Consider the following 19,725-nt stretch of genomic DNA (forward strand, 5'->3'; position numbering starts at 1 on the left):
ATCTTTAATATACAGTCTATGTTTTGGTTTTTTGGGGGTTTGTTTTGCCTTTTAATTTTTAATTATTTTTTTTTGATAGATGCAGTGAAGAGTGACAGGAAAGCAGAGGGAGAGAGAGGGGAAGACATGTGGCAATGGTCATATTTGAACCTGGGCCTGCCGATTTCAGCCATTTGGCTCATCCCAGTGAGCTAAATTTGGGCCCCACAGTCTATGGCTTTTAATGTAAAAAGATATGAAAAGAAGGTTATAAGAGGTTCACTGTGACAGTGAAGTTGTGGTACATATAAGTGAACATTTTGTGCTAAAAGGTTGCACAAATTTCACTTGTAGTTGATTTTTGAAAGAATGTGGTTTGAAAATAAGAATAAAAAGCAAATGACTTGCTTCTTCTGAATTACTGAAACGTTAGAATTTCTGAATGAACGTAAGTACTCAAAATCTACTCAAAATAATCCATGACTTAAACACACCAGTAGTTCAGTTCATGACAGCTTTATTTAGTGCAAAGACAGCCTAGTAGCAGGAGTCATTGATGCGCCTCATGCTCATGAACCTCATGCCGCTGAATCCCATGTTCATGAAGCTCCTGTACTCTCCAGGCCTCATGTACATCATTCTGCCTCTGTAGTGGGGCTGCTCGTACATCAGCCAGTGGCCATCCATCACATTGCAGGACATGCAGTTGGACATGCGGTAACGGTCCATGATGTTATCACAGTCGTCCATCAGCTCATACATCTGACCACCAAAGTTCTCTCTCTCGTAAATCCTCATCCTGTAGGATCCCCTGTACTGTGAGGCAGAAGACAAATGGATTTAACTCAGAGTATTTTAATGATGTCATCCAGGGTAAATGACGACTGGCGTAAAATCTTACCATGGGGATCATACGGCAGGACCTGATGCAGTCGTTCATCCCCATCATGCTCATGTAGTCAGAATATTCACCCCTCCTCAGGAAGTACTGGTTGCCCATGTAGTTGGTGCGGTCGTACACCATGAAGCAGCCTCTCTCAACCCTGCAGGAGTGGCACCTGCTCAGGTAGGAGGACATGTCAGGGCAGTCGTTCATGACCTCATAGGAACGACCCAGGAAGTTCCTGTCCTCGTAGAAGATGATCTGAGGAGAGAGAGGAAACGAGCACATGTGAGGCATTTAATTTTTGAAGCTGAAAGAATTGGTGAGTTCAACAGTAGTGCTGTTAAGTAGAAAGTTCAGGTGCAGCTTTAAACTTCTAATGAGGAATAAATCAATTTAGACATTTATACCTTTCTGTTAACTCTTAATGTGTCAGCTCCATGTCTGAATGAGCGATCTATGATTTTTCTATAAAGGTAACTAATCTAGTTTTATCAGGTCAGACCCAGCAGCAGTATAAATCATTTATACAAGAAGTGCACACATTTGAATCCACAGAGTCAGATGGGCACTCAAAGCACAGCAAAGTTCTCTTACTGAGCTGTTCAGCTCATGAGAGAAGCTCTTAACAGAAGCTAATATGTACATAGTGACATTTTATCTCGCAAAGTCTGTTTCTATTTTGTTGGCTTAGAATTTTAGAGCTTTTTTACTAGAAGAAATATCTGCAAGCTGTAGTTACTGAACCAAACAAGCACAGGCTCTGGCTGGAAAGCAAAAATAGGACTCAGAGATGCTTTAAAGCGGAGGAAAATTATACGATACACCATTCGTGCCACACCTCATGATTGGTTGCTGTTACAAATATAAATATTATATTTTTATAAACACATGTTTAAGACCTTAAAGGCAATTCTCTTACCCTGCTCATCATGTTCATTCCAGTGGTAGTCATATTGCTGATTATTGGGCTGCTGGCTGAGCTGCTGGTTGAGCTGCTGGTTGCTGCTGATGTTTCTGCTCTTGCACCAAACTGTATCCTACCTGGTTTAACCCTTTCCTTTTATACTAGACCCGACCGCACCAGCCCATTGTCCAAACCTCCTGAGTCAGCAGCTGTGTCATAGACATGCACTGAATATGGAGGGTTTTGTCCACATTTCCAGGGGCCAGCGAGCTTAGAAAATCCATTCAGCTGCGGTTCTCGTACATCACAGGGTCAGGGAATGGGTGAAAGGGTTAACAATCGGAGGTCACACCTTGACATTGTTTATTCAGTGTGACTTACACTGTTTTGTCAGCAGCAGCGTTTTTCTGCCGTTTCTTTGTGCTATTTGTAAAGTGACTGACTTTAACGTGTTGTAGTGAATGGAAAAGCTTTTGTCTTTTCATGAAAACACCCAGACAAGCATTTTTTTTTTCAATCAACTGAGCTAAACTAATGACGGCAAAATAAGTTACTTAAAGAACAGAGGATCTTGGATATTAGCAATGTAGTGCACAATAATATTGAGCGATTGAGTAAATAAAAGTCAGAAGTTTAAATTCAGAGTCCATAAACGTAATTCTTTATCATCTGACTATGGCCAAATAACTAGTAAATGTATCTGACTGGATTATAATTTAAAGCATTATAATTTATAGCCCCATAGTATGTTTCTTTAAAAAAAATCTTTGTAAGCTGACTAATGCTTTTAAATACATCATTCAAAAATATACTGGATATATATATATATATATATATATATATATATATATATATATATATATATATATATATATATATATATATATATATATATATATATATATATGATCTAAGCTTTGATCTGAGCAGATCAAAGCTTAGGTCATCTTTAGGTCTACTCGCTGAGAACAAAGGCTATGCTCTTGATTGTGATGTGAGGCAAAGTGGACAAATTGTAAGAGAATTAGAAATTAAATTGTAGCTGCAAATATCTACTCAATCGTATTACACTACACTGATTAAAATAGGCATGTTTTATGACATTTTGATGAGGGGCGGGCATGTTACTTGTGCTTCCTGACCTTTGTTCTCTGTCATTTTTATAAAACACCCATGAGTCTTTTGATGTCAATTATATAACATTTTTTTCTTGGCATTTTAAATGATATATTTAGAGAGCCAAAGCAAAAAAAGTGGTGCTCAAAAGAGGAAGGGAGTAGGAGCGCAGGATGGACTTTGGATTTGAGCAGTGTTGTCAATAACTTTGGTGATGTTCTGAGAGGTGAGTTGCCTTGTCTTTTTGTTTTTTAAGTATTACTAATACTTATCTTTTGAAAATGTGCACTCACAGTGTTACAGAGTTCTTATGCCAGCACATTGAGCTACAGTGTAAATTTAGTAAAAATTAGCCTCTTAGTAGGCTAATTTAGGTCAGATGTCTGTTGCCTGGAGTCCTCTCTCCTCGTATAAGAAGAAGCTCCCTGGAAATTATTCGAAGATGTGTAAGCTGCAGAAATGAGAAAGCAGGTGGTTATCCTAGTAGTTGACGCACAGGTATGGAAGTAATACCCCTTCTTAGCACACAGGGGCGCTGTGATACATGCTGAGTTCAGACTGCGACTCTCTTGGTAACAGAAATCTGTGTTGTCAAGCGTTGCTAAGGAAGTCACGGAGCTACTTTTAGTCAGTCTCCCTGACACCAACAGTGCACAAAAGGTAGCTTTACTTTCAGCCTGATAAAAGAGACATAAATTGTTAGTGCAAACGACAGAAACTACCAAAGTTATCCGTTTGTTAATGTGGTCACAGAAACGTACGCTTTAGGCAATAGTTAGCACAGCTTTAGCATTTTAGCTTTGTTAGCTGCAGCTGCAGGTTGTTATCCAGTGAAGAGAAAAGCTTAACAGATGACATTGTTGTGTATGTAAACGTGATTTAGATGATGGCTTAAGTAGAATTGTTAAAGTAGACTTTAACGGGACTTTTCGTTCAGCATTAAAGTTGTTGAAACAAGCAGTAATTGCGTTAGCTCATGTGCTTTGTCTTTTTTAGCTACAGCTCTTGCTTTTAATTGCTTGAAATCAAAAATGTTTGTTGTTTCCACTGATTGGGTATTTGATGCAGTAACCCTCTGCCGTGGCTGATATCAGAACGTATATCAGACAGTAAAGTGATCGTTTGAAGGCCATGTCAGTAAAACAAACTCCGCCGTGTGTCTGAACAGGTCTTGTGCCACTTGAAAATGAGAGCGCTTCATCCACCTCACCACAGCTGGACTCAGACATGAGAAGAGGATGACTGAGGATGGAGAGGACGGCCCCCTCCATCACTCCTGTGAGGCTCCTGGTAAAGGAGACTCAATTGCCAATGACAGCAGCAAACTCAATACCTCCATAGTAGATGTAAAATCCACCAACGGGCACAAGGATGACCTTAGGCTTAGAAACACAGGGGAAGGGATCAGTCCGTATCAGCCCCGCCCCCCCTTGCTACCCAGACTGTCGAAGTCCAGCAAAAGCATTTCATTGGAGGAGACTGTGAGAACCAGGAGGCTGAGAAACAGCCAAGAGAGTCTGAGCGACCCAGCTGAGACCGGCTCCTCCACAGACTCGCTTAAAGAGGATGAAACTGTTGTAGCTCCGAGTGGGTTCGTTATCCAGGGTACAGCTGCAGTGAGGAATGAGCGGGATCCCAGTGCGAGACCCCATTCTGCTGTTCCAACTGGATCCCCAGCCTTCCGGGACAGAGGGAGTAGTCTTTCTGACTATGAAAGGAGACCCCGCAGCCAGCAGAGCGACCTTACAGTCCAGCAGTGGAGGGCCGCCAAGGTGCGCCTGTCTCCGGTGCAACCCACCGGACCACTGCCTGCTCTGGAGAAGAGCTTTGCGTCAGCCACTTTGAGGGCAGCTAATAGGATTGACAGGGATTGTTTGGATTATGCCATGCCGGCCAGAGAGAAGCTTGGAGAAAGGCTCCACAGGAACCTGAGCGACAGCCGGCTTTTGGAGAACATGGGGTCGGATAGTGCCTCTGTCAACTCCATGAGGTCCACCTACAGCGTACTCAGCCCCATCAGACCGCAGGATATGAGGAACAGGTAGGTTTAGCAGGTAATATAAAGATGCACCTGTAGTCATCATCCTTGTGCTGGATTTGAAGGCTCTATTGTAAGATGTCCTGTAGATTAAAGTAACTGCACTCAGCTTCCTGTTAAACTGTAGTTACTTACCAGTCTCTTTCAAGGGTATTAAGCTAGTGACACTTAAAAACAAAAGAAGTAAGATGGGGTGTGTTTTTGTTTTGTTTTTGTTTTTTTGTCTGGATGAGCCCTTTCTAAGCTCACCCACTTTATACTCATATTACCCTTCTATTTTTCCTTTATTACAGTACACTTTAGCTCCAAAAACCCCACGCTCCCCTGCAAGCTGTGTTAGATTTAATTCATCTTTCATCATTCATCTTTCATTCCTCTTTCCAAACTAAATTTGAAATGTTTACACGTTAGTCTGCGATACTTTGTGGTAAAGAAATCAACATCTGAGCTGCTTTAGCTAAAAATGCACAAATAAGAATAAACAGCCTCCATTACTGGAGCAAAGAAGAACATAGGTGTGAGGAGATTCAGCAGGGATTTTGACAGGATGAGTGGTAAAATGGTTCTTAGTCCACTGCTTTAATACTTATAAAGATAAATTATTGACCTGACCTCAGAGATAGCAGCCTTACAGCTGTGATTAAACTCGATATATGTGCTGATTTTACTTTTCGTCATCCAGGAGTTTTATGGAGGGCAGCGTGCTGGGTAGTGGTGCCTTGCTTGGGGCTGAGGAGCTGGACCGCCTCTTCCCCGACAGGAGAGTTGGCATCTACATCGCCACTTGGAACATGCAAGGAGAGAAGGTGGGAGGATGTTGTGACCTGCAGCATCTCTCACAAAGGTTTTTCTGATGGAGAAACTGAATCATAACCAAATTCCTGCCATTTTCAGGGCCTTCCAGTCAACTTAGATGATCTCCTCCTTCCAACAGACTCTGAATTTGCACAAGACTTTTATGTTATTGGGGTCCAGGAGGGCTGTCCTGACAGGTGGATCATTTAATGTTTTAAATAAAAGCCGGTTATTATGATGAATTACTCCGTAATGGCTTTCATTTTCCGCTTACTAATATGTAACTTTGTTTGTGTGCAGGAGGGAGTGGGAGACCAGACTTCAGGAGAGTCTGGGACCTTACTATGTCATGTTATATGCAGCTTCACATGGTGTTTTATATCTCACTGTATTTGTCAGAAGAGACCTCATCTGGTTCTGCTCAGGTCTGTCCTACTCTACGTATTAGTTCAGGAGGGATGGTGATTATGAAATGATATTTCTAAATTGCTCATATTTCTGTGGTGACTTGTGTATTTAATAGCATGTTGTCTTAAAGACAGGGTTTCTGGAGGTATTAAATGATTAAAATTGATTTCTTGTTCCTCAAAACAGGCTTTAAAAGGTTTAAATAGTCTTTAATTCAGATAGGTCTTTTATACTGTTGAATTAATTTTCTTAACTAATCAATTATTTGAGCTTTAAAATCTGAAAAAAATAATCAAAGCTAAGCTGTGAATGTTTAGTTTTCTAGATTAAACCTTTCTATAATATACTTAAAATGCTGTTTACAAGTCGATATGAATATCAAAACACTTGAAAAGATCCTTTAGTTTCAACTTACAACTCTCGACTGATATCCTTGTTGCTTTGGATGAAATGCTCCACCTACTATAACTGGCCAGAGGATTGTGACAAGGATTTTGTTGTAGTGACATGTTGATTTGTGTGCACAGACATGAACCACCTGAAAAGCGCTATACAAATACACGCCATTTACCTTTCTTCTTCTTTATTTTTTTGCACAGAGGCGGAGCACGCCACAGTCACAACGAGGATCATCTCGCAGATCAAGACCAAAGGCGCAGTGGGGATTGCCTTCACCTTTTTTGGCACTTCTTTCCTTTTCGTTACTTCCCATTTTACCTGTTAGTAGCAGCTTTTCCAAGTCAGAGAAGCTTTTTTTTACACTGCACATTAGTGTATTGCATTTAAACCCTACAGCCGGCCAATGTTGCACATTTCTAATATGTTTTTCTGTTTTTCTCCCAGCCGGTGATGCCAAAGTCTACGAGAGAATACTTGATTACAACAAGATTGTCGAGGCTCTAGCTCTTCCAAAAGGCCTTCCAGATACCAACCCGTACCGCTCCACACCATGTAAGACTCTCTGAAGCTACTTTGTGTGAATAATTTAAAATGTTAAAGCTATTTGGATGGTTTATGCATCAGAATACTTAATCTTTTAAAGATGTAACAGTATAAAAGTGGCATGCATTCATTCTGATAAGACAAATAATCTTAAAACATTGCATTCATTTTCTAATTGTCCTTCTTTTTCAATCAAATCACAACATGATTGATTGCAACAACTGTAATTAGATTAAACATTCCTAGACACCTAGGTTTAGGATTATTTGCAGGAGGAAGGAATAAGCGGTCTGGCTAATGTACAGGAAGGTTTTTCTCTATAAATATAACAATCTATTTTTGTATTTGTTTCCATGGCCATCTTTGTACCAGCAGTTACTGATGATCTATATGTGGTTAAAATCTTAGTGCTTATAACACTAATTGCCAGTATTCAGGGAAATTGATGGAATATAATTTTTCACTGCAGCTGACGTCACTACAAGATTCGATCAGGTCTTCTGGTTTGGAGACTTTAACTTTCGGCTGGATAAAGACCGGAGTGAGGTGGAGGCCATCATAAGCTCCACAGTAGGTGGCGATATGAGCCCTCTGCTGGAGCACGATCAGCTCTCCAAGGAAATGAAGGAAGGTATGCACATAGGAAGCCAAAGCGTCAACATTTGCAAAAACTCAGAAAGTTGATTTTGTTCATCTGGACGTCGCGCTTTCAGTGGGAGAAACATTTTGTCACTTCAGACTGAAAAAGTGGCTTGGCTGAGTGATGAAAATGATTTTCCCACAGGAAATGCAACGACTGGATGAGCAGAACCAACTTTCTTGGATTTTCTTCCCTACATGATTTTTTATGCATCTAAACAGTTGCAAAAGTTTTTATAGAAATAGGTTGTTGTTTTCCATTGATTCTTATCCTGTGAGTTGTTTGTCCCTCCAGGGTCAATCTTTAAAGGTTTCCAAGAGGCATCAATACACTTCTTACCCACGTACAAATTTGACATTGGTCGCGATGTCTATGACACCACTTCTAAACAGAGAACACCTTCATACACAGTAAGTAGAACAAAGACGTGTCGCACATGACAAAAGATAAACGCCTTAAGTTTTTTAAAAACACTTTGTTATTTCTATTAAAGTGGCTCTCAAACACATAGAACCTCTCTGTGTTCACAGGACAGGATCCTATTCAGGAGCAGGCAGGCTAATGACATAAAAACACTCATGTATACCAGCTGCTCGAACATCAAGACCTCGGACCACCGGCCTGTCATTGGTGTCTTTCAGGTCAAACTCAGGCCAGGAAGAGACAAGTGAGTCCCACTAACATTCACACATACACCTTAGTGCTGTAGTCCTTTTCAATTAAATTTAATTTCACATAAAGTTGGAATTTAATAGCCTGAAAGGAGGCATAAGTAAAAGTTGCCTTTTACTATGACCTATTTGACTGAGAGCCTTCACTCTCAGCGGTGTCACGTTTGGGCCTAGCACTTGTTTCTAGAGAGTCACTGGTGTAGGCATGTGTGGAGACTTATTGAGATTAGGCGCTGGCACAGGGTCTAGGGAAAAGAGATAAGAGCTTTTTTTTGGTTCCCACTCCTGTTATCCCATTCAAGTTTTCAACAAGTAACACAATTTATGAAGTAATATGTTAGATCAGATTCAGATGGGTTTTTTAGTGACACCAAATCACAGTAGTAGTCAGTCTCAAGCTCTTTGTATTGTAAGGTTAAGAGCTCTGCATCAGTAGAAACCCAAGAATCTCCTTTGACTAAGCATTTAGAAAATAAAGGAAGAAAAAGTCATCCCCAAGCAGAAGCAGCCTTGAGAAGACAGAACAGAGTAGAATAGAGAGAGAATGAAACACAAACAGGATGAAACTACGTGCAGCAGTGACATATAAAGGGGGAGAGTAAGAGAGTCCCCCAGAGGCTCCAGGCTTTAGTGATGTAATAAACTGTGCTGTCGTGGATTTTCGTAGGTAGTGCAAAGGTTATCATTGTGAAAGAATCCTGACAATCTTTAGCTGTGATCACAAAACAGTAGCTCTGTGTCATACAAATTTGATGGCCTACCCAGGTTTATTAAGTTCATGTTGCACTGTGTGGGTTGCAGTTAAATTAAAGTCCATCCATCCATCCATCTTCATCTGCTTTGTCCGGGGCCGGGTCGCGGGGGCAGCAGCCTAAGCAAAGGGTTAAATTAAAGTGTTGCTGAAATATTACAATGCAAAAATCCATGCCTTAAATGATGGTTCTTTTTCACTGGACTGCAATTGATCATTTGGTAAACGATCAGTTGTGCTTTATGCATTTTGACTTTCTAACACCTGTAATGTTGTATTTGCTTGTATTTTTGTTAGCATTCCTCTGTGTGCCGGACAGTTTGACCGAAGCTTGTACTTGGAAGGTATCAGGAGGAGGCGGATCACCAGAGAAATAAAGACAAAGGAGGCCATGAAGAACCAAAGCAGCACGATCTGCACCATCTCTTAAAACCCATTAAGGAACACTCTGGACCAGATCAGGCTGGATTGGATCAGACCTGTGCCAGAAACAGGAAGGCCAGAAAGGACAAAAAGGAAAAACCAAAGTTGTCTTAACTACACAAATCCCAGCTGTGGTCGAGGTAACTGAGGTGCAGCTGTGTCCCGAAGAAGCTGGCTAGACTCGAGGGCAGGGATCTCGAGGTCATGCAGATATCAGCATTCTGGCCTTTATTTATTCTGCCCCCTGTACTCAAACATAACTAGGGAAGGGGGGTCTCCCTTTGTGGCTTAAAGTTCAGTCACATGCTCCAGTGTGGACTGATAAGACCTTACAGACAGTAACAATACCTATTTTCTCTCTATTTTTTGTAGCCGTTTAAGAAGCATCATATACTATAATACTCTGTTTTTCTGAATGCTATACCAGTGTTCAAATGCCTTGTGATTTTTGTCATGAAGTAATGTACTAAACATAACTACAGCACACTTTTAGGTGTCCGTTTTGTGGGGGAGTTTTGAGGATCAGGTCAAATATAGACTCTGAAGAGCATGTTGCACCTTGTTAAGAGCTACTGTTAAATTCAGGGAAATTACAGTTATTTGATGCTTTTATTCAATATTTCTTAAAGGAACTCACTTGCTATAAAAAAAAACGTTTGAGTATTTTAATGATATTACTACTATATTACTACCATTATTGCTACCTTTTGTGTGATTAGGCCAAGTGAACCTTTGCAACACTAAACGCAATGCCTTACCTCTCATCTTATTACTGTGTAAACTGTCCATGTACTGTATGTAGCAGCACATTAATCATCTGCATTCCCAGCATGAAGAGCATTCTGTTTTTAAAAAAAAAGTGCCTGTGGGTATTGTTTTTACATCATCGGGACCTCTTATCCATAACTGTATCTTTTTATGTCACCTGATGTAACATCCCATAATAAAGGTTTGAAAACACCTTTGTTTGTTGGATACATTTTGCCCATAACAGATGTATTTAAGTGTGGGGGAGCACAATGTGTTGCAATGTTATCAACTTAATATAGTAGTTATAATACTGTGTTAAATCTAAGGTGAAGCTGAGCACCAGCTTCCAGAGCTTAAAGATGAAGCCTGTGTGGGAATCCCCAAAACTGCAGTTTCTCCAATGGCCACTTGAGGGTGCTTCTTAAACTGAGTCAAAAATAGTTGTCCCTTTGTCACTAACAAAGGTTAAAGTTAGGGGCATGATGTACAGGCTTACAGCCTCTTGTCAACAATCATGTAGTAAAAAGAAAGTGTGAAATAACTCATGTTTTATAGTCTAGATTCTTCAAAATAGCTATTCTTTTCTTTGATTACTGCTCTGCACACTCTAGGCATTCTCTCGACGAGCTTCATGTGATAGTCAGCTGAAATGGTTTTCCACTTGTTGGCCCTTTTCCCGTCACTCTGCAGTCCATCAGATCCCAACCCATCTAGACTGGGTTTAGGTCAGGTGACTGTAAAGGCCAAGCCATTTGGTGCAGCACTCCATCACTTTCCTTCTTGGTCAAATAGCCCTTACGCAGCCCATAGGTGTGTTTGGGGTGACTGTCCTGTTGAAAAATAAATGATGGTCCAACTAAACGCAAACCTGAGATGGGATGGCATGTTGCTACAAAATGCTGTGGTAGCCAATCTGGTTCAACGTACCTTCAGCTTTGAAAAAATCCCCAACAGTGTACCAGCAAAGCACCTCCAATCCATCACACCTCCTCCACGCTTCACAGTGGGAACCATGCATGTAGAGACCATCTTTTGATCTTTTCTGTGTCGCAGAAAGACAGCAGGTGTAACCAAAGATCTCAGATTTGGACTCGAGCAGTCTCCTCTGAACAGTTAATGTAGAGATGTGTCTTCCACTGACTCTGTGAGGCATTTATCTGGGCTCTAATTTGAGGTGCTGTTAACATGATTTTCTGAGGCTGGTGACGCAAATGAATTTATCCTCAGGAGCAGAGGTGACTCTTGGTCTTCCTTTCCTGGGGTGGTCCTCAAGAGTTTCATCGTAGCGCTTGATGGTTTTTGCGACTGCACTTGGGGACACATTCAAAGTTTTAGCAATTTTTCGTACTCACTGACCTTCAGTTCTTAAAGTAATGATGGACTGTTGTTTCTCTTTACTTAGCTGACTGGTTCTTGCCATATTATGAATTTTAAGTTGTCACAGCTGTTAGCTGTGTACAAACCTTACTTCTGCACAACACAACTGATGGTCCCAAACCCACTGAGAAGGCAAGAAATTACACAAATGAACCCTGACAAGGCACACCTGTGAAGTGAAAACTATTTCAGGTGACTACATCATGAAGCTTATTGAGAGAAGGCCAAGGTTTGCAGTGTTGTCAACAAAGAAAAGGGTGACTACTTTGAGGAATTAGGGTGACCAACCATCCTCCTTTTTTGCACTTGTTGACTTGTAAAAGCCTATATGATATTTTTTATTTTACCATTCATTAACGGCACAGAGAAGGCATTGTTTTCTTTAAACAAACAGTATTATTAAAGTTCTTCATGACTGGGCCAAGTGTCCACTTTTTGGGAAACCAAAATATGGTCACCCTACTAAAATATAAAACATATTTAGAGTTAATTATCTGCATTTCTTTGCTTCATAATTCCATATATTTTGTTTTATATATTTGATGTCTTCAATGTGTATCTACAATATAGAAAGTAGTAAGAACAAAAAAAAAAAACATTAAATGAGAGGTTGTGTTCAAAGTTTTGACTCTTAGATTGTGCGTTTCTGTGAGAATATCCATGAAACACAGACAAAAAAAATAATCAAGTCAACATATGTAGACAATCACTGCAGGTCAAACACTCAGACTATAACCTGCTTTTTCTATTCTTTGCCCTTATGTGGTCGTCACACAGCTGTGGCTCTTCATAACCAATGTGATTTGCAAAGCATTCAGCGTAACCGTAAAAACAAACACCACACTTGTTTAACCATCTTTTTACTGTACAATACACGAATCACAATTTCAGTCTGGAGGACAAGCAGTCAAGTCAGTGACTGATCCAAAAATCTCCATTTTGTTTTTAATCATATATTATGTAACTTTCTGCTGTCTCTGTACCTATAAAAGGACATTATGAAGTCTTGTCGTATAAATAACAGTTTAATCCACTGACTCTGGAATAAAGAATTTTTAGAGAGCTGCGATCTGCAAAGAAAGTAATGGTGGAATAAAAAAAACGAAAGAGTTTTAGGGGCATCCAGAACACAGTCTACTCTGAGTGGCTCTGTGACACTGATGGGGTTTTTAAATGGGAACCTTACATGATAATTTTGTGTTTCTTTAAAAGCAAACTCCTGCAAACCTCCCATAAAAATAATGAATTATTGACTTCCTGGCAACAAAACAAAAATACAGTTGTATACAGACTAGGATTACTGTAGAGTACAATGTGTCATTTCTTTAAAATCACCCCTTCTCTCAGAGGTATTTGTCACCCTTCACAGTAAGCTGTGGTGATTTCCGTGTTCGGAGGGAACACTAGTGTAATCTTCAAGTCCAGTTTATGTAAAGTGATGATGCGGGTCTATCTGAAGAGGCGGTATGTGCGGGGCAGACGTCCGTCCTTGCTGGACAAGGCGGCCTGGATGTGTTCGTACGAGGGCAGCTCCATGAGATCTCCAAGCGCTGCGACAGCTGGCTTACTGCGCAGCATCTTGGTGGTCACTCTTTTAATGTCACCAGGTGTCACGCTGCCTGAAAATTATTTGAATATTATCGTCACACAAATTTAGATGACTTGCAAAGAAAATAACACAAAAATCCTTCCAGTACTCACTTATTAGATGACAGAGCTCATGTGGCAGCTTTCTCTTTCCTGTGGAGAGAACCTGACGACCAACGTCTTCAAAAATAACCGGCCGTGATTCAAGGTTCATCATCAACATGGACTTAAGCTGAGTCTTTGCCCTCTCCAGCTCCATCTGGGCACATAAGGGAAATTTATTAAAAGAACTGTGTAATTTTTATTCTGCTAAATGATGATGACAAAGCTTGTGGCGATCATTACCTCTCCTGCACTGCCGCCCATCTGAATGAACTCTCTGGTGATTATTTCCACCATTTCTCTCACCTGGAAATGAATAAATGAAATAAGAAATAAGAAAAAGAACCACAAAAAACATGACAAACTATTCACTGGAGGTGAACTTTTCCCAAATATACACTCAGCTCCTTACAGGGAGAAAAAAGCAAGAGCACATTACCCATTCATCCTCTCTTTACTGGCTTCCTGCCACTTTTAGAATTTAGTTTTAGATTTTCACGGAGAAGCTGCATTCAGCTTTTATGCTCCTTATATCTGGAACAAACTCCCAGAAAGCCTCAGATCAGCTGAAACACTCAGTTTATTTAAATCCAGGTTGAAGACTCACCTGTTCTCAGCTGCATTTGAATAAAGCACCAAATCCACACTTTAAGCTTAAATTTCAAAACTTACATTTAACTACTGATTTTATCTACTGTTCTGATTTTATCTGTTTTGATTTTATATAGTTTTGTTTGTTTGTTTGTTTGTTAATTAGTTAGTTAGTTTATTTGCTTGTTTTAATCAATTTTAAATCATGCTTTTTATTTGTTCTTGTTTCTAATGTCTCTGTAAAGCACTTTGAATCACCTTGTTGTTGAATTGTGCTATACAAATAAACTTGCCTTGCCTTGCCTTTATTGCTTGTTCTTAAGTCTTTGACCTTTGCCCCCTTTTTTATCTAAGCCTTTAAGCATCCACCCTCAAGTTAGGGCACTAAGGTTTCTAATGTTCCCAGGACAAGGTCAAAAACAGAGGGGATCGGGCCTTTCCAGTTGTAGGCCGTGTCCTGTGAAACCACCTACCCCAGAGCACCAGAGCTGCCAAAGCCTCATCAGAAAAAGTTTCAAAATTTAATTGAGAAATTTGTTACAGAATCCTAACAGATACTCTGCAGCTGTCCTGTATTGAGACTGTACCAACCTGTCTGGGGTCTGCACTAGCATGGATACACAGTAGGCCGCTGTCCTCGTAGCTATGATGGTAGGAGGTGGCGTTGTACATCCAATGATGTCTACAACAGATAACAAAAATTTAACAGTCGGTGACGACTAATTGGAATAGTTTTAGTACAATTTTCTTGTGAGACGCTCACCTGTTAAGGACGTTCAGGTACAGTCGGGTAAACATGCCTTTCCCGGGTCCTCCTGCAGAGAAGGAGCCGCCTCCACCCATCATCATGTTGAGCACAGCGAATGGGATAAAGTCATCCTCCTGTAAAGGGAACATTTTTACCCTTTAACATGTCTCAGGCCCCTGATTGGAGACTTTCCAAGACACTGCAAACACCCACCAGGTAGGAGCAGCTCTCCAGGCCGATCATGATGTGGGTAAGTTCTGGGATGGGGGTGGGGCCGAGGCTCACGTCTGACATATCCTTCTCCATCTAACAGAATAAAACACAATGTCCAACTTTTAAAGATCCGTTAAAAAGATCATTTGCTTTCTCCAGCAGAACGGAGGAAAAATAACAAAAACAGGTATCTGCCAAACTGTGATTTTAAACAGAGCCTGGTTAATCACCTTGACGATGCCACCAGTGTACTGTGCTACAGAGAGGTCCACGTTGGGCGCTGAACTCGTTCCCCACACTGGTTTTACGTCCAGCAGGTATTTCCTGGCACTTTCGACCAGCTGCTCGTGCTCGATGCCCACTCCTGCCAGCACCATGCGCTCTGGACGGTAATAGTTACGCAGGTAACTGTGAAGCACATTCTTGTCAATCTTATCCACATTATCTGCAGGACAAAAACGAGGCAGTCCGACTGTGTTGCCTCGATACGCAGCCTGGAAACAAAACAACAAAGAAGGGTCACATATAGATTTAAAGATGAAAACAAACTAGGACTACTCACCATTGAGTTTGACATTAATGAGGTCAGAATATCTAAAAGTAATCCCTCTAACCCAATCAGACTTCAAATTACTCCAAACACTCATTTTCATAATTTTTGCCACTCCTGACTCTGTATGATATCAACAAGAGCGAAGCTCCTTAATGTGATTAACCCTGACATACAGAAGCCTTTTTCACTCCTTGTTCAAATCTTCTGTTTGCACGAGGCCTCCAATAAGAAGAAATTTGGCTTAAAGGAAGGGTGGACTCAAAGAGGGAAGAAGCAAAACAGCTTGGTTCAGACTGTGAGTGAATGGAGAGGCTGCACAAAAGCTCAGCTAAGGCAAATGGATCATTTTGGACTGTGAATCATGCAAAGTTACTCTATCAGAGTAGAAATGAGCATTGAAATTTTGACAGTGGATTTTGGTTTCATTAGTAATTCACTGATTAATAATAAAATGGGATGAATGGCTGGATGGACTAGCTAAGGAATAATGAGGCATAACTCACAGCATGGATCATCTCAGTGAGTAATGGCTCAGGATCTGGCCTCATGTTGAGATCTTCTAACTCAAAGCGCACCGCCATTCTGGTCATCTCGAGCTCTTCATCTGCACACAAAGAAACAGTTTGTATTACCGGTGGAGACTCTTGGACCGTTTGTGAGGACGGACCCTAAATTATATGTCCTTACCCAGCAGGCGAGGCTGCAGAACAGCATCAGACAGAAGACTGACCACTGTGTCCAGACCTTTCACTTCAGCAGACACTGCATACATTGTGGTGTCTCTGCAAAGCAAAACAACCAATCAACACACCTCAAATCAGCTGTGTGTTGTTTGCGTTTATCATTACATCATTCCACACTGAGACGGGAACTGTGTTAAATACCTGGATGTCTGGCAGTCACAGATCCCCCCGTGTTTCTCTAACGTAAGAAGGATTTCATCTTTACTCCCATACTGTGCAGTGGACTAAAGACATAAATGTTGTTGTCAGGTTTATTGCTCGCACCTCCACCTTTTTGGTCTTTTTCATTGGATTTTATTTAATACTTACAGAAAATGCAAGTTTTTCTAAGAAGTGTGCAATCCCACTTGGATACTTTGCTTCATGTCTGGATCCCGAATTAACCAAAACTAACAAAAGGAAGAAAGAGAGAGAATCTCACTTTATCCAGTTCTTGCAGGTGACAAAGAACTGTGAATATATCAGCACATCAAAGACACAACTTACCTCCAACTGTGCAGAATTCACCAAACTTGTTTTGGGAAGCAACTTTGAGGCCATTTTCTAGAGTGGTAATCTTGGTCTCATATTTTTCCTGACCATCCACTGAAGCGAACACTGGTTTGGGGATCCCAGGCAACGGTGTAGAGAGGGAGATATTTGGGTATCCGCCACCACTGCTGTATTTCCGGTAAGCTGCTATCCCATACCTTGGATGACAATAAAACAACTGCTATAAAAAAAAAAAAAAAACCTCATCGACTTTTAAAAGCTGAATTTCAAAAGCCAACTTTTGAAAAAACTGCAGCTTATACAACATGACCAATAAATATTAACATTGCTGGGTTTAATTTTTGTACAACCTTTACATTGTACATAGCCCTTCTAGCCACAGCTACTTTAAAGACCTCACCAATTGGTCTTCTGACAAACAATGTGCCAATACAAAAATAAAAACAAACAGTACAACAAACAGCAATGAAAGAAGAAGAAGAAGAAAGTGTACTTTATTGGTCCCCGTGGGGAAAAAGAATAAAAAAGGAAAAGAAAATCCAGCTTGCATGTTTTCCATACTCTTCAGAGGGAAACAGCCATTTTGCAAAGACATACTATTGTCTGCAGACTTTTTGGTCAGTAGGTGGTGATTTCATTACTGCTGATCTCTAGTCTGGACCAGGTTAGCTTTGCAGCATATTTTACCCAGTAAGAAAATGAAAATCGAATTACTTGATGAATTGTTGCAGCCCTAAATTCTAACAGCTGTAATCCTTTCAGTTTATGCATTTAACCCCCTCATATTTTTCAAATATTACAATTTACACCAATTAAATGAACACACAGGGAAAACTTTCGGTTAACTTAGCCAGCTGAAAACAAGCTTGACATGACTGCTTATCATGATTGCCAGTGTTAGGGTAAATGAATCCAGATAACATCACTTGAGTATACTGAAGTGGCTTCGTAGTACAGAGCCCTGGCCATGGTTAAGCTCCTCTAGCTGTGAGAAAACTCTGTTCTGATTGGCTGTCCATCATAAAAAGAACAGTGTGGGTTTTGTGTTTACAGCCACGCAACAGGGATCAGCATATTCACTGACATCATATAGCACCAAAAGTACGTAAAAACTCTCTGAAAATGACTATTTTCGCCTTTTGACTCAAACAGATTAGGTGCACATAGATACTATTATCGACTTCATTGTCCAAACGTGTTTGGAGCTTAAAAGTTTAACATTCCTCTTATAGCACTTCTATAATATCAGAATCTCAGCCACACAGTGATAAATTCAAAGTCAGCACGTATAATCCTCCACCATCCTCAGGCAAACGCACATTATTAAGTCCAGCAATCTATTCTCTTTTACCCAAATATGTCTCTTCGTATTCAAATTCTCAACAAAAACAGCCTAACTAGCACGTCTATTTAAAATATATTAAAACAAAGCAGAACAATTCTTTATCTCGGACATTACAGAAAGCCGCTAAAATAATACCAAAGCTTAAGCGAGAGGAGCATTTTTAGCTTCATTAACGGGTTATGATGTAACTTAGCATCATGCTAGCTGCTAATTAACGGTGACGAGGACGTAGAGAATTTCTAAACCCGCAGGGATGAGCGGAAACGTCAGGTGGGAGACAGTGGGTGTATCGGTGCTGCTGCAGTCTGTTCGCGTTAAACTCCACATTAGCGACACTGTAAGAGCGTTTATTTAAAACGTGTTACCTCTGAACCCGACTCCAGGTTCTGCACCTCGACATGTGAGTCGCCATCCTGGATCCTCTGTGACGGAGATCAACCCGGATGACGACGAAAGCTACTCGAAGCACTTCCGCTTTCAACCAGCTGACGGTTGTTGAACATGCAGCCCAGGGGCCAAAACCACACGATGTTACTGAATAATAAGAACATCACAGTGAAGTCATTAATAATTATTTAATAATCAGTTATAATTGTTAAATAAAAAACACTGCAATTTCAGCTAAGGGGGACAAACACATGTTTTAGGTTATTGTCATCCAAGTACATGACCCGTCCATTACCTCCTCAGTGTGGTGAAGTCACCCTGCAACCTTAACAGAAAAACAGCCCCGAAGCGTCATGTTTCCACCTCTGTGCTTGAGTGTGGGAATGGTGTGCTTTGGAAAATATTAAGCATTTCTCTTCCTCCAAACACGACAGGTCAAGCTGATGCCAGATAGTTTCATTTGACTACAGAACTTTCTTCCATGCTTTCTCTAAATCCTTTAGGTGTTCATTAAGTGTTTGTTGGGAAACTTAAGATTACCCTGTATATGTCCCTTCTTGGGCAGGTAGACCTTTGGTTGATATTCTGTTTTTCTCCATTAAAATGAAACAACCATAAAAATTACACTTAAAAATTCAACAAACTCAAATCAACATTGAGCAGAAATCCATTTTGAAAATTTATAGCACACCCCTGATCTAGAAGATTGACAGTACCTGTCTGGGGAGATAGTAACCCAGATTATTTTTTCTCTATGTACATTTTATAGATGTTCTGTAAATGCATCACACACAGGCAGTCATAAAGCAGAGTTTTGAAAACAGAACAGCTCCAAGTGTCGGCCGCCTCACAGGGCAGTCACAGCTGGCAGATCTGGGGTTGCAGCTTTCTCAAGAATTATCCATCCATCCATCCATCCATCCATCCATCCATCCATCCATCCATCCATCCATCCATTTTATGACAGCCTATCCATTGTCTTCCACTGGGTAGCAGCCAGAGGATGCACCACCCACCTCCTCCAGCTTGTCCAGGGGAACACCATGGTGTTCCCAGGCCAGCCAGGAGATATAGTCTGTGTGCCCTCGGCCTATCCCGATGGGACATGCTAAGAACACCTCAACTAGAGGTGTCCAAGAGGCATCCTAGTCAGAAGCCTGAAACACCTCAACTGGCTCCTATCGATGTGGAGGAATAGTGGCTCTACTCTGAGCCCCGTCTGGCTGGCCGAACTCACCTTATCTCTAAAGGAGAGAGTCCAGCCACACATCAGTGGCACGAGAA

General features: G+C 40.8%; 3 protein-coding genes across 4 annotated transcripts; 1 reads left to right on the forward strand and 2 right to left on the reverse strand.

Annotated features, from left to right (window-relative positions):
• Positions 1 to 489: 489 nt before the first annotated feature.
• On the reverse strand, positions 490 to 2,592 carry LOC309718209 (gamma-crystallin M2-like). Its single transcript, XM_082553228.1, has 3 exons — positions 1,785 to 2,592; positions 881 to 1,123; positions 490 to 795 (listed from the first exon to the last, which is right to left on the reverse strand). Exons 1-3 carry the CDS (start codon positions 1,815 to 1,817, stop codon positions 517 to 519), a joined length of 555 nt encoding a protein of 184 aa, XP_082409354.1. The 5' UTR covers positions 1,818 to 2,592; the 3' UTR covers positions 490 to 516.
• A 102-nt stretch (positions 2,593 to 2,694) lies between these two features.
• On the forward strand, positions 2,695 to 10,513 carry inpp5e (inositol polyphosphate-5-phosphatase E). Of its 2 annotated transcripts, none has more exons than XM_082553388.1 (11): positions 2,695 to 3,545; positions 4,054 to 4,926; positions 5,606 to 5,729; positions 5,818 to 5,915; positions 6,019 to 6,143; positions 6,726 to 6,845; positions 6,970 to 7,077; positions 7,538 to 7,699; positions 8,003 to 8,118; positions 8,239 to 8,375; positions 9,428 to 10,513. In XM_082553388.1, the coding sequence occupies exons 2-11, from the start codon at positions 4,124 to 4,126 to the stop codon at positions 9,558 to 9,560; spliced, it is 1,926 nt and encodes a 641-aa protein (XP_082409514.1). In that variant the 5' UTR covers positions 2,695 to 3,545; positions 4,054 to 4,123; the 3' UTR covers positions 9,561 to 10,513. The 2 variants fall into 2 exon arrangements, with proteins under 2 accessions (XP_082409514.1, XP_082409515.1); XM_082553389.1 differs by lacking the exon at positions 2,695 to 3,545 and adding an exon at positions 3,560 to 3,583.
• A 2,010-nt stretch (positions 10,514 to 12,523) lies between these two features.
• pmpca (peptidase, mitochondrial processing subunit alpha) lies at positions 12,524 to 18,526 on the reverse strand. Its single transcript, XM_082554544.1, has 13 exons — positions 18,420 to 18,526; positions 16,704 to 16,906; positions 16,527 to 16,606; positions 16,359 to 16,441; positions 16,162 to 16,256; positions 15,978 to 16,078; positions 15,152 to 15,415; positions 14,922 to 15,014; positions 14,724 to 14,842; positions 14,552 to 14,642; positions 13,613 to 13,675; positions 13,382 to 13,526; positions 12,524 to 13,299 (listed from the first exon to the last, which is right to left on the reverse strand). The coding sequence occupies exons 1-13, from the start codon at positions 18,464 to 18,466 to the stop codon at positions 13,130 to 13,132; spliced, it is 1,554 nt and encodes a 517-aa protein (XP_082410670.1). The 5' UTR covers positions 18,467 to 18,526; the 3' UTR covers positions 12,524 to 13,129.
• Between the last annotated feature and the right edge of the window lie 1,199 nt (positions 18,527 to 19,725).

Source organism: Aulonocara stuartgranti (assembly GCF_965226115.1).
Source record: "Aulonocara stuartgranti genome assembly, chromosome: 12".
NCBI lineage: Eukaryota > Metazoa > Chordata > Actinopteri > Cichliformes > Cichlidae > Aulonocara > Aulonocara stuartgranti.